The sequence below is a fragment of the Rhea pennata genome, chromosome Z, assembly GCF_028389875.1.
Source record: "Rhea pennata isolate bPtePen1 chromosome Z, bPtePen1.pri, whole genome shotgun sequence".
In the NCBI taxonomy this organism is placed as follows: domain Eukaryota; kingdom Metazoa; phylum Chordata; class Aves; order Rheiformes; family Rheidae; genus Rhea; species Rhea pennata.
This window is the reverse complement of record NC_084702.1, coordinates 9,494,739-9,506,925: the sequence shown is the minus strand read 5'-3', so window position 1 is coordinate 9,506,925 and position 12,187 is coordinate 9,494,739. Positions and strand designations below refer to the sequence as shown.

At 41.7% G+C, this 12,187-nt stretch overlaps 1 protein-coding gene across 1 annotated transcript in view; it reads right to left on the bottom strand.

Moving 5' to 3' along the window:
- Positions 1-4,680: 4,680 nt before the first annotated feature.
- LOC134153550 (neuronal acetylcholine receptor subunit alpha-7-like) overlaps positions 4,681-12,187 on the bottom strand; it is a 55,920-nt gene continuing 48,413 nt past the window's right edge. The window contains exons 9-10 of the mRNA XM_062599828.1: positions 11,676-11,785; positions 4,681-5,247 (exon numbers count right to left, since the gene is read on the bottom strand). Coding sequence (XP_062455812.1) covers positions 4,726-5,247; positions 11,676-11,785 — 632 coding nt within the window. The 3' untranslated portion in view covers positions 4,681-4,725. The remainder of the gene's footprint in view (positions 5,248-11,675; positions 11,786-12,187) is intronic.

Here is a 12,187-nt window from a genome sequence, read left to right as displayed (position 1 = left end):
TTATTTTGTATTTATTTTATGACTTGATATATTGCAGGTAGTTAGAGGATACTGTGATTCCCAAGTGCTCCTTCCTTTTGTTATCTATCTTCTATCATCAAATAAAAGCCATGGTTGTACCTTGAAATGTGTGGAGTGCAATGTAAGTAAAAGGAGAGAATGCCACAAATATGGTCTTAAATTTATTTTTATTAGAATTCTGAGGACATATCTTCACTATACTGTACTGTGTATACATTTGTTCTTTGGCTATTGTGCAACCATGCAAATTATTTTGACAAAACTGATTTTCTATATAAACAGAAAATACCAAAACCATGCTGCTGTATTCCTGTCCTTAGTCTGAAATTTAGATCCTGCTTTCTCTGATAAATTGATTAAAAAAAAAAAGATATAAGGCTCATGTGAAATAACTATGTATGCAGGAAACACTGATCTTCGACAGTCCTCTTCTGTGCAAAAATAGCTCTTTTTATAGTTTGCCATGGGAATGACTGCTTGTTTTTTTTTTTTTTTCTAGTATTATGTCGTCCTTTTACATTATCACTGTATTTGCATTTACCTTCATTTAAACACTAGTCTTCCCGAAGTATTTTATTCTTGTCAGACAAGTCTGTGTGGTCTGGTTTATAGCTATATTTTATTTAGGAAGGTCTTCATCAATATTTTACAGCGAGTAAAAATCTGCAAGGGCAGGGTGCCAGCAGCCTGTGCTGAATACCTCCATGCCAGAGATCTGACATGCCTCCTGGGAAATACGCCGCTCCCCAGCAGGAGGACGAGTACTGGGATATTTACTGGGCTGTTCACATTGCCTGCGGAGGATGAGGTGACCATCACTCTTAATAGAAGGTTTGTTTAAGTGCACAAATTTCTGTAAAAGATATTGTGGGTTGGTCCACTGTTGCCGTTTGGCCTTTCTGATTGTTTTGGGAAAAATTCTGTCTTTTGGAATTATCTAATACCTTGACAGACACTGTGTGACACCAACTAGTGGTGTGACAAAAGGCTGCAAATCCATATGCATATGAGGTGATGCATCAGCCTTTTTCCAGCTGTGCTGAGGTTCTTGGGAAAGTCTTGAGTGCTTGGTTGGTTAATTCTGCACTGCTCTGTCTGCAGAGTGGCCAGTTTTCCTAGTGTTTAAACTAGGTTGTTCCAGAAATTTTGTGGTATTTGTGTTATTACCTTCCAAAAGGCCTCATGATTACCAGATGTCAAAAGCATCTGCCTCGCTTTGCCAGTTGCACAAGTAACCAGAAAGCAATTTCAATCCAGTAGAAGGTTTTGTGAACTGCACAGCACTAAAACAATTTGAGTCTTTAGATATCTCTGTAAAGTAGGACCCAACCCTTGGTGACATAGAAGTATAAAATGGTAATGTATAAATGGAATTTTTAAATTTTATTAGGCTTTATGAATTAAAATTTTGATTGAGGTTATTTTTTCATTGGTTTTTTTGGACATTTTCTGTCATTCTTCAGAGCCTAGGACTTATGCATCCCTGCTCCAGTAATAAAATACTCTCATACAGTAATGGTACTTCATGTAAAGAAGCATGCTTTGCATTAGGATGTTAGGTTATTGTGACTGTATGCTTTAACATTTGCTTTTATCCTTTTATCCTGTCGCTGGAGTTTACTTTCAAAAAGAGAGATTTTCAAGCAAAAATAATAATTGTCCTTGAATAAGTGTTCTAAAGGTCATACAGTATCCTGCATCACAAGCTGTAGAAATAGATATATATTTAGACATTTTCTACATCTATTGTCCCCATAAGCAGAGCAAAAATTTACAGTTAGCACTTCAGCTGCATCTTGGGAACAGAGCCTGCCTATCACTAACTGGAGCCCCAGACCAGTTCTGCAGCTCTGTTAAGAGTTTCTGTTGGGCAAACCACCCTAAATTTGTACCCTGCACTTCAGCCACGCCAGCTTCATGAGCAGAAGCAGCAAAATGAGCAAGAGGCAGAATCACAGAATGGTTGAGGTGGGAAGGGACCTCTGGAGATCATCTAGTTCAACCCTCGTGCTTAAGCAGGGTCACCTAGAGCATGTTAGACAGGGTTGCATATCTGCATATATATGTGCGTTTTGAATATCGCCAGAGAAGGAGACTCCACCACCTCTCTGGGCAACCTGGTCCAGTGCTCCATCACTCTCACAGGGAAGAAATTCCCCCTCATGGTCAGGCGGAACTTCCCGTGCTTCAATTTCTGCCCATCGCCTCTTGTCCTGTCACGTGGGACAACTGAAAAGAGTTTGTCCCCATCCCCTTGACACCCTCCCTTCAGGTACCTGTACACATTGATAAGATCCCCCCTCAGTCTTCTCTTCCCCAGGCTAAACAGGCCCAGCTCTCGCAGCCGTTCCTCATAGGGCAGAGGCTCCAGCCCTCTGATCATCTTTGTAGCCCTACGCTGGACTCTGTCCAGTAGCTCCATGTCTCTCTTGTCCTGAGGAGCCCACAACTGGACACAGTACTTGAGATGAGGCCTCCCCAGGGCTGAGTAGAGGGGCAGGATCACCTCCCTCCACCTGCTGGCAACACTCTTCCTAATGCACCCCAGGATACTATTGGCCTTCCTGGCCAAAGGGCACATTGCTGGCTCATAGTCAGTTTGTCATCCACCAGCACTCCCAGAGTGCAGAGCTGCAGAGAAGACTTGCAGGTCGTTCTTCAGCTGCAAGTCTTCAGCAGGAGCAGGGGCCTTTCTCCTCCCATGAGGAGTGACCAGTTTCCAGCCTTCTTCTACAGTGCTGTGCTGTACTGTTTCTCCGGGCATAGAGCCCTCCAGCAATTCTCCCGCTGTGGGGACTGGGGTTCCTGGAGCAGTCCAAGAAGGCCCTGTCTATCCTCTGCTCATTTTTGCAGATGCTTCGCAGCCTGCTGACTTCCTCCTGTAACTCCTTTACCTGATGACACAACTTGTCAGCACAGCACATCTTGATGCTGACTGTCAGTCCAGGCCTTCCGCAGAGGCAAAGTGTCCAAGCACTGCCTGCAGCTTGAGACCTGTAGAGCTGCATGTGCAGTCAGAGGGTCTGTCTGGGTCAAAACGTCTGACATGGCTGATGCAGCAACTCCAACAGCTACAGGCGAAGGTGCTTTACTGCATGTCATGACCATGTTTCAGGAAATTGGCACTATTTATATTGAAAATAAATGTGCCTTCTTGCACCTTTCTGCACACAGAAAAGCAGAGATTTGGCAATTTTCTGCTGCTGGTGCTACCTAGAGCACTAGCACATTGAGATGGACAGCAAGATCTCTCAGAAAAAAATACAATGAATATTCAGTATAGTCTTTTACTGTTACTCCTTTGAGCCGAACTGAAGAAATTACAAGCAGGAAGAGCACAAAAGCTAAGATAGATGAATACAAAATAGATCACCGTAGTGAGGACTACCAAGAGCTTTGGGGTGCTTTTTAACATAACTCTGAGTAGCAAATGTCATGTGATGATCTGATCTCAAAGTTGCAGAAGAAAGGTTCATTACAGTGAAGCCTCTGTCTAAAGGGACCCATCACTTCCTAATGAAGAGCAATAGTGAAAAAGCTCACACACCTTTTCTTAAAAGAAATAGCTGCACGCTTTTCCAGGAAAGTGGTATGATAAGATTGTTGTTTATTAATATATAACTACTACATTACTGTATTTTTGACAACAAAGTGGTACAAATGGAGAATTAAATATTGCTATATTAAAATTTAACAAAACAAAAATATTCTTTTACACAATTTCTTTAACCAAGCCACATTGACCAAGTTTGAAAATGGACCATACTAACAGAATTTAGCAACAATACCCTAGTTCAGTGCTGTAGTATAGGCTGTGGACTCTAAATGTGAAATCTGGCCCCAATGAAATCAGTAGCACAGTTTCTACAGATTCTGTGGAACCAGCATTTTTGCCCTAATTACATAGAATGTGTCATTATTAGGTTGGCAGCTGTGATCCAAGAGATCAGAGATGTTTCAGATTAAGAGAGCTGCAACATGACAGCAATGGTGATGCAACAGGAAAGCTAAGGAGATGCTGTTAACAGTATGTATGACTGCCGACTTGAAGAACAAATTTTCTTTCATTTCTCAACAACCAGTATTTGCCACATGAAAAACAAAAGGTCATATTCTAGGTTAAATATATTCTGTTAACATATTTACTGAGAAAAAAAATCCAAGCACTGCACTAGTAAGAGCTAACACATGATGACAGTTTATTTTGTTAAATGCAATACAGCATCATGAAATTGTGAAGAGATATCTGTTAAACCTGAGAAGTATCACAGCCACATAAAACAAAAACTCCAACAAACATAAAGATACTGAAAACAATAAAGTACTGAAGAGTTTATAGTGAGCCATGTAAAAACAGTAAGATGTTCAGAGATGCTTTGTTATGGATTGATACTAGTGTTTGTTTGTAACAAGTATGTGGTAAATTTGAATTCTTGTCTATCTTATCTATCTACTTGTCACAAGATCATGACATAATTACATGTAGAAGTAGTATAGGAAATTAACTCAAGATGTATACTATTCAGTAATTACAGTCACTAAAATCAAGAATAAATTAGGTCTTGAGACTAATTTCAGCTCCTCCTGTGTATGTCAGCACAGAAAAGTACACATCTCTCTTTTGAGTTAAATTACTGATCAAAATTACTGGAAGCCTTTACTTTTAAATTACTTTTCTCCTTACTATTTTCATCTTTGAAAGCCTCATGCAAAATCCTTTGAAACAGCTTCTATAAAATTTGGAGCAGACATGAGTATTGTAAATGTGCAGATAATAGCAAAAAGGGTGAATGCAACCAGGCATAATCTGTCTATAACAGCGGCCGCAAACTTCCACTCGCTGCAGATTTCCTCACCCTCATCCTGTTTTCTGAAGCGCGTTGCGATGAACTGAACCTCCTCCAGGATTTTCATCATCACTGGGAGGGTATCCACGAAAGCTTTCTTTTGAGCGAGCTCGATGTCCTCTGGCAAGGGACAAGTAACCTTTCCACTCCTGCTACCCAGATCCTTGCTCTGGGGGCAGTGTGGGCTCTCCATGGTGTGGTAGCTGTAGACCACATTGCCATTGCTGGACTGGTGCCCGGGCAGGATGTTCATCTCAGCACTGTTGACGCTCGGAGGGCGCTTGGGGTAGCTGTATTTGCAAGAGAGGGGCTTTATGTTTTCGCCGGGTTTTTTCATTCGCAGAAACCAAGCGCACCAGTTCAGCAGGATGACACGGACCTGAAAGAGCATGATCAGAATATGAATAAAGGGACTCTCTGAGCATTTTAATACTTTCTGAAGCATTTGGTGGCTACTGTAATCAGTCCTTATGTTCAACTAGAAAGTCTAGCTGTTTGCCATGTTCTCCAACTATCTGATTTTATGCGGAGCTTTTCTGTATCTGCACCCTCCCCAAAAACGACAGCTTTCAGACGTGTTTTGAATGTAAAAGTGTTCAATGTCCACTCAGCTTAGAGAGCAAAAGAGATTTAAGATCTTCCTTTCACAGAATGATACTTGACCTCTTTTCTTTTGCAGACAATCCTGCAGATCGAGCAGAGGGCACAAAATGGGCTGCATTCTTTTACAACCATATCTCAGTTAATATGGAGGGAGATACTCTTAAAGATTTTGGGGGCAAACATTTAGATTATACTGATAAACTAACTGAAGTTTTTAGCATATATCCTCCTCACAACCCCCGCTATTCAAGTCAATGTAAACTTGTGGGTTTTTTACTTGAAAGCTGTTGCAATTCTGTTTTAATCCTGCGGTGAAGAGTTCAGCCACATAACACAGCAGGTATTTCCTCAAAACAACAGCAGGTGATCAATTAAATTGGGCAGTTCAAAATCTGAATGTTGTTATTAAAAGTTTTTGTCTCCTCATGGTCTGGTGTACAGCTGTTCTGACAATTAATGAGAGCTTTCTAACCTGCATGCAGACATTTGTGGGGCAAATATTTCCTGTTAAGTTTGTTAGATGAGCTAGCAGGAAAATATATCTAGCATTTTTTACCCTGTGAATTGATCTTCAGACCCCTTGCCTGAACTCTGAGCCTGCTAGATTTCCCCTATTTAGTACTGATTGCCATGGAAGGCAGAGAACTAAATTAGTAAAATCTTGCAACTGTAACATCCTTCAAGTAGCGTGTATACAGGAATGGATATTTGAAAGGAGCTGGTGTGAGTCACTGTTGGAAGAGAGGTGACCTCTTCAACTAGTTGTTCATTCTGGTTGCAGCCAAATCATCTGCAGTTCAAGAAAAAACAGAATTGACCTCTAGTTTCACTCCTGTTCCCAGGATTGTCTGTGTGACGCTTCTCCTGTCACTTTGGCCTCAGGGCCACCCCTTGTCCATAAGGTGGTTTCAGATACAGGTCGAGTCATCTCTGGCATTTGCACAGCACAGATTTCCGGATGGGTGAATTACAGCTAACACTTTGCGTGGCTGCTGTAATGACAAGTGTTATTTCAGAAAGCAGGAGGCACTAATTACTACAGCAGGGAGTAATAATAGTAAAACCCAAAAGCCAAGATGAGTGGAAGATGTTTATACAATTTTTAATTTATTTAAATTTTTTAAATTTAAATATTTAAATTTTTTAAAAACTTAAATTTTTAAGTTTTACAGTGAGAATGCTTCTGGTTCACAGCCCTGCGCCCTTTCCTCTGGGCCATTCTGCCTCACTCCCTCTAATGAATCCTTTATTCCTCACCCTGAAAAGCTATTTTCCTGAGTTTCACATTATTCTGTTTTCATTGATGGCTTTAAATATTTCATTATTTCCTCCATAGTCACCACAGACAAACACAAAACTATAATGTAGTAGATTAAAAAATCCATCCTGGATTTAATTGAACTTCCTTAATTAAAATGTCCTCTAACTGCTTATGGACACAATGATTGCATATCACTATGGAACAATATAAAGGCTTTAATTGCTAACAATATTTCAACAGTGTCAGTAACAACGGTAGAGAGAAATTCATTCTCCTTCAGTGTGAAATTCCAAAATACTAGGCCAAGCAAACTTTCATGCTAGAAGATGTTAGTATGTCTGTCTTGAGTCTTCAAGAAGATGTAAGTCAGAAAGCTCTATGCTGCAGAAATCTTTCAGGATTTCAAGATCATCTTTCAAGATAGTGTGCTTATTCCTTGGAGAATTTACATTTATAATTTCGGTTACAGGCAAGCCCATTTCCTATGGACAATTACATGCAAGACAACACCACAGCTTTTCATCTGTTTGGACTAGTGCCATATTTCCTAGAAAGCACAGACACTTAGGCATCAGTCGCTTCTTGGCATGCCAATTGGTTGAGGTAATCTAGAAACAGCACAGGTGTGAACCCCTGCTCACTGCTTAGCCCCAAGACAAGGTCATAGCTACGATTCTCTTTGTGATAAGTGCCAGCTTCCCAGCAAACCTGTATGCCCCAGCCCAACAGCATCAGCCAACCCAGGATTAAAGTATATCCAAAGGGAAGCCTAAAGCCGAACAACCTGATTTAGGCACAGCAGAGAGTCAGAGAACTTCTCCCTCCATCTTGGAGCTGCTCCTCAGGAAAGCTCATGCCTTTCCCTGTAACTCACTGCAGCAGCCAATTCCATCAAAAGTGGAAAAATATCTCGTAACAATTAGTCAGGGCTCAAGCTTTGCAATACACTGGTATCTGGCTCTGCCAGGGAGAGAGGTGTGCAGGGAGTAAGTAGTTCTAGGGGGATCTGCTGAGACAGGAATTGCAGAGAACAAATTTCAGGTAAGCAATTTCCTTCTCTCTGCAGATAGTCATCTTAATAGGTTCCTGTTTTTATTCAGCAAAAAGCTGTACGAATGTCTCTTGGAAAAAAAAAAAAAGAAAAGAAAAGAAAGAAAAAAAAAAAGGTAAATAAGTCCTGAAAGATGCTGGCAGGAAAAAATCAAAATGAGGATTGTCCCATGAATCTTAATGACTAAGCGATGGCTATAGCTTTCAGGGAACTTGTGTACTGTCCACTCTTGGGGTGTCAGCCTCTTCCCACACAACTGGCATTCACCCCTTTCATCTTGAGATGACACAGCCCTATCTGCTTGCCTGGGCTACAGCTATCACAATGTATCACATCACAGTATACTCTGCAGAAATGCCTTCTACAGACCTTGCTTCCTCATAGTAATTTTTAAAAAATATATGGTAGTTCAGCTGGCAGGCCTCTGAACCTTGCTGTTCAAGAGTGATGATCCCTTGCACATAACATTTCCAGCCAAAAAAAAGTGGACCTCAACAGGTCTATGGCAAGAACCTGGAGTACTCATCTAGATCTTTCTTATCTGTAGTTTTTATTTTGCCATTCTTTGTCCAGATTTTGTCAAATACAGACTGTATGGAAGTTTTATTCATCAATATATTCATCATTATTTATCAATGACTTAGAAGAGGGCACAGAGTGTACCCTCAGCAACTTTGCTGAGGATACAAAACTGTGAGGAGTGGTTGATACACCAGAGAGCTGTGCTACCATTCAGAGGGACCTGGACAGGCTGGAGAAGAGGGTAGAGAGGAACCTCCTGAAGTTCAACGAAGGCAAGTGCAGGGCCCTGCACCTAGGGAGGAATAACCCTACTCACCAGTACAGATTGGGAGCTGACATGCTGGAAAGCAGCTCTACAGAGAAGGTCCTGGGGGTCCCGATGGACAACAAGTTAACCGTGAGCCAGCAATGTGCACTTGTAGCCAAAAAGACCAATGGTGTCCTGGGGTACATTAGGAAGAGTGTTGCCAGCAGGTCGAGGGAGGTGATCTGCCCCCTTTACTCAGCCCTGATAAAACTGCATCCAGAGTACTATGTCCATTTCTGTACTTCCCAGCACAAGAGACATAGAGCTACTGGATCAGCTCCAGCATAGGGCTTCTAAGATGACTAAAGGACTAGAGCACACCTCATATGAGGAAAGACTGAGAGAGCTGGGACTATACAGCTTGGAGGAGAAAAGACTGAGGAGGGGTCTTGTCAATGCATATAAATATCTGAAAGGAGATGTAAAGAGAATGGGGCGAGACTCTTTTCAATGGTGCCCAGTGATAGGATGAGAGGTAATAGGCACAAACTAAAACACAAGAAGGTCCACCTGAACACAAGGAAAACCTTCTCTCTTGTGAGGCTGACATAGTACAGGTTGCCCAGAGAGGCTATGGAGTCTCCTTCTCCAGAGATTTTCAAAACCTGCTTGGATGTAATCCTATCTAACATGCTCTAGACAGGATTGAGCAGGAGGGTTGAACTAGATGATCTCCAGAAGTCCCTTCCAGCCCCAACCGTTCTGTGATTCTGGATGAAACAGAAGTAGGTCTGTACTGGGGAAACTAGTTCCCAAGAGAATACTTCATAGGTCTAGATTCATCCACCCATTTCTTCCCACAACTAGTCCCTATTTTCCTGTACATCTAACCAGGAATCTCTTGCCAGATATGTTCCTACACATTTGCTTGCCACTGGTAGAAGAAAATCCACTCTCTACAATTCCTCCAGAAGTGGGCTGAGGCAGGTATCTCTCCCAAACCCAAATGGGGGAATGGATGTTCTCCACACCTCTTCATTGCTCAACCCTTCTTTAATTTGTTACTGCATTTTTCACTATGGGTCCCTCAGATTCACTCATTGGAAGGGAAGTCCTCTCAGGTCTCCAGGATGGGAATGGAAGTGTGTCAGGTCGCTCCAAGTCTTGCAGAAGCTCCAGGGAACTCTGGATGACCAATATGAAAGAAGAAAATCCTTTGGCCAATAGATTTCGAATATGTCACATCTGTGTTCTAAAGTTTGAGAAAGTGAGCAACAAGCCAGGTCTGATACCTCGTTACAGAAGAACACAGTTCTCAGGGCTTGCTTTGTCCTACAGAACAGATGATTCATGCGACAATGGGCTGCTTAGGCCTAACATTAAATCTAGCCATGCTGTAGAAACAGCTGTAGAACTGCTGTCTCAATATGTAACATTCAGTTGCTACAGGGCGTCGCAGAATTGTTCTCTTAGGCTTGTCTTCTATCCCAGAAAACTTCAAAAAGAATCATGAATGATAATCTCCTCCAATGTCTCATCATCATAGTGAAGTTTTCTTAGCAAAATAACGGAGGTGGCCTCAAAGAGTCTCTTGATAGGCTAGCAAAGAGTAAGAATTGACTGGACGGATACGTGAGTGTATTTAACATGACACCTTAGCCTACACCCAGACTCCTCAGAAGGTGGAAGACACAGTAATATTGCCTAAGGAGCTGTTGTATTGCTACATACTCTATCCATTTGTGTCCATCTGAAGCATGTTTATCCAGACATCCTCAAGTCTTGCTTACACTGAGGTTCATCTAGAATTCACCTGCTGTGCTATCTTGAAACTAAGTTGATCTTAATTTATACAGCATTTTAAGTGATTGTTAGGTAAGCTTAATATCTACTTATCTATCTTTTTTAATTTGCATTGACTCTGCAACTAATTTTTAGAGAAGATAAATTAGAAATCAGTTCTGTTTCTCAAGCTGACATGGGCAGCCATGTGAAGTTTCACATCATGTCAAGATAATTGTCCAGCATTACAGATAAAGTGAATGAGATAATAGAGGATGCTGTAAAAGCAGGTTTCTTAGAAACCATAGTAGGCAGATAACTGCTACTATTGGTATCTGCTTCAGCTTAAATTACTTTTCCTTTTGTAGTAGCAATATGTTCCCTGCTTATTCTAAAACCCATTCTTGGGAACATGAGAGAGGGAAAAAAAAAAAAAAAAAAAAAAAAAAAAAAGTATGCTTTTGTTTTTAACTTGAAAATCTAAAATAAATAAATTGTTCCTGGAAGCTAACTGAGTCTTATACTGGACCTCTTCTGCTGTAGAGAAAAGAGCGTCCACAGGCTACTGCACTGAGAAGTCATCAGATGCCAGCAGACAAATTTGTTTCTCCAGGCAGAGAAATGGATATGGTTTCAGCAGAGGGCAGATTTCCTAGCAAAGTCCAAGGGTCCTTCAGCACAGCCAGAGTGAGTCCAGACTGAGTCTGCTTCCATCTGCTGATGATGCAGAAAAGTAGCCAGCCACCCTGTAAGCTGTGAGAAATACAGCTGGATTTATATCTAGGGCCCTTGCTGCCCTGTGGTGGTCATGTACTGTCCTTTAGCAACTCTGAGAGCCATTCACATCAGGGACAGCTGCAACAGGGGAAACACAGACCGCCTCCGGCACTGAATTCTGGACCTCTTGTCCTTGTTACGGGAGACTGCAGCTCTGCCGCTGGCAGCAGTGTGAATCTCTGCAAGGGAACACACTAGACAAACTGCCCAGCACAGACTAGTGGGTGTTTGCCTCGTGCTATGAAATGTCAAGTTTTTTCACACCAGTGACTGATGGATAATAAATCAAGTGGGTGCAGAGTAAGATTACTCTACCACAAGATTCAGCTGTCTCCCAGTTTAAGTGTAAAAGGAAACCCCAAATAATATATCCTGTTTTTAATGGAAATACAAATTTAGTGTATTCATTCTTTTACTCAGGCAGCAAACATAGCAGTGTCAGACATACTGTCTGTAGCTGACACTTTGGATTAACAGAGAGCAACTCTTGCCCCTCATTAGTTCACTATAAGTTTTAGATTTTTTTTAGTAGGTTATTGAATATTTACCACCAAAGCTGCTTACCCACTTGGGCATCTTTCCTGCTTGAGGGTCATGATGGTGAAACTGTAAAACCAGCACTGTTACCACCACAGATAGACCAACAATGACCATGATGCTTGCAAAATACTGAGCTGCAATTGAAAGAAGGATTTGGTTAGAAGAGTAAAAACAGAAAAGGCAAATAATGTTCCTCAGTTAGCCCCTGAGAGTAGTCCTTTGTCTCACGCAAACATCCTCTCCTTTGGTTATCCACCCCGCACACTGCTTGAGGCCTTTGCAATTTCCAATATATCTGCTCAAGTCTCTCCCCTCCACTGAGGGGAGAGCTAGAACCAGTGAAAGGCTTATTTGCTTTGCTTTTATTCTTGCTGCAGGAACAGCATGGTGTCTGTGGAGCTGACGAGGCATGCTGGTCACAGGGCAGCAGTGTTGGGAGCCTCTTGGTGTCAGCGACAGTGCTGAAGGGACGTGCTTTGTTCATGCGGTTACTGGGCCTTTCAGAAAAGTGTGACCATGGCACCACTTCTTACCTG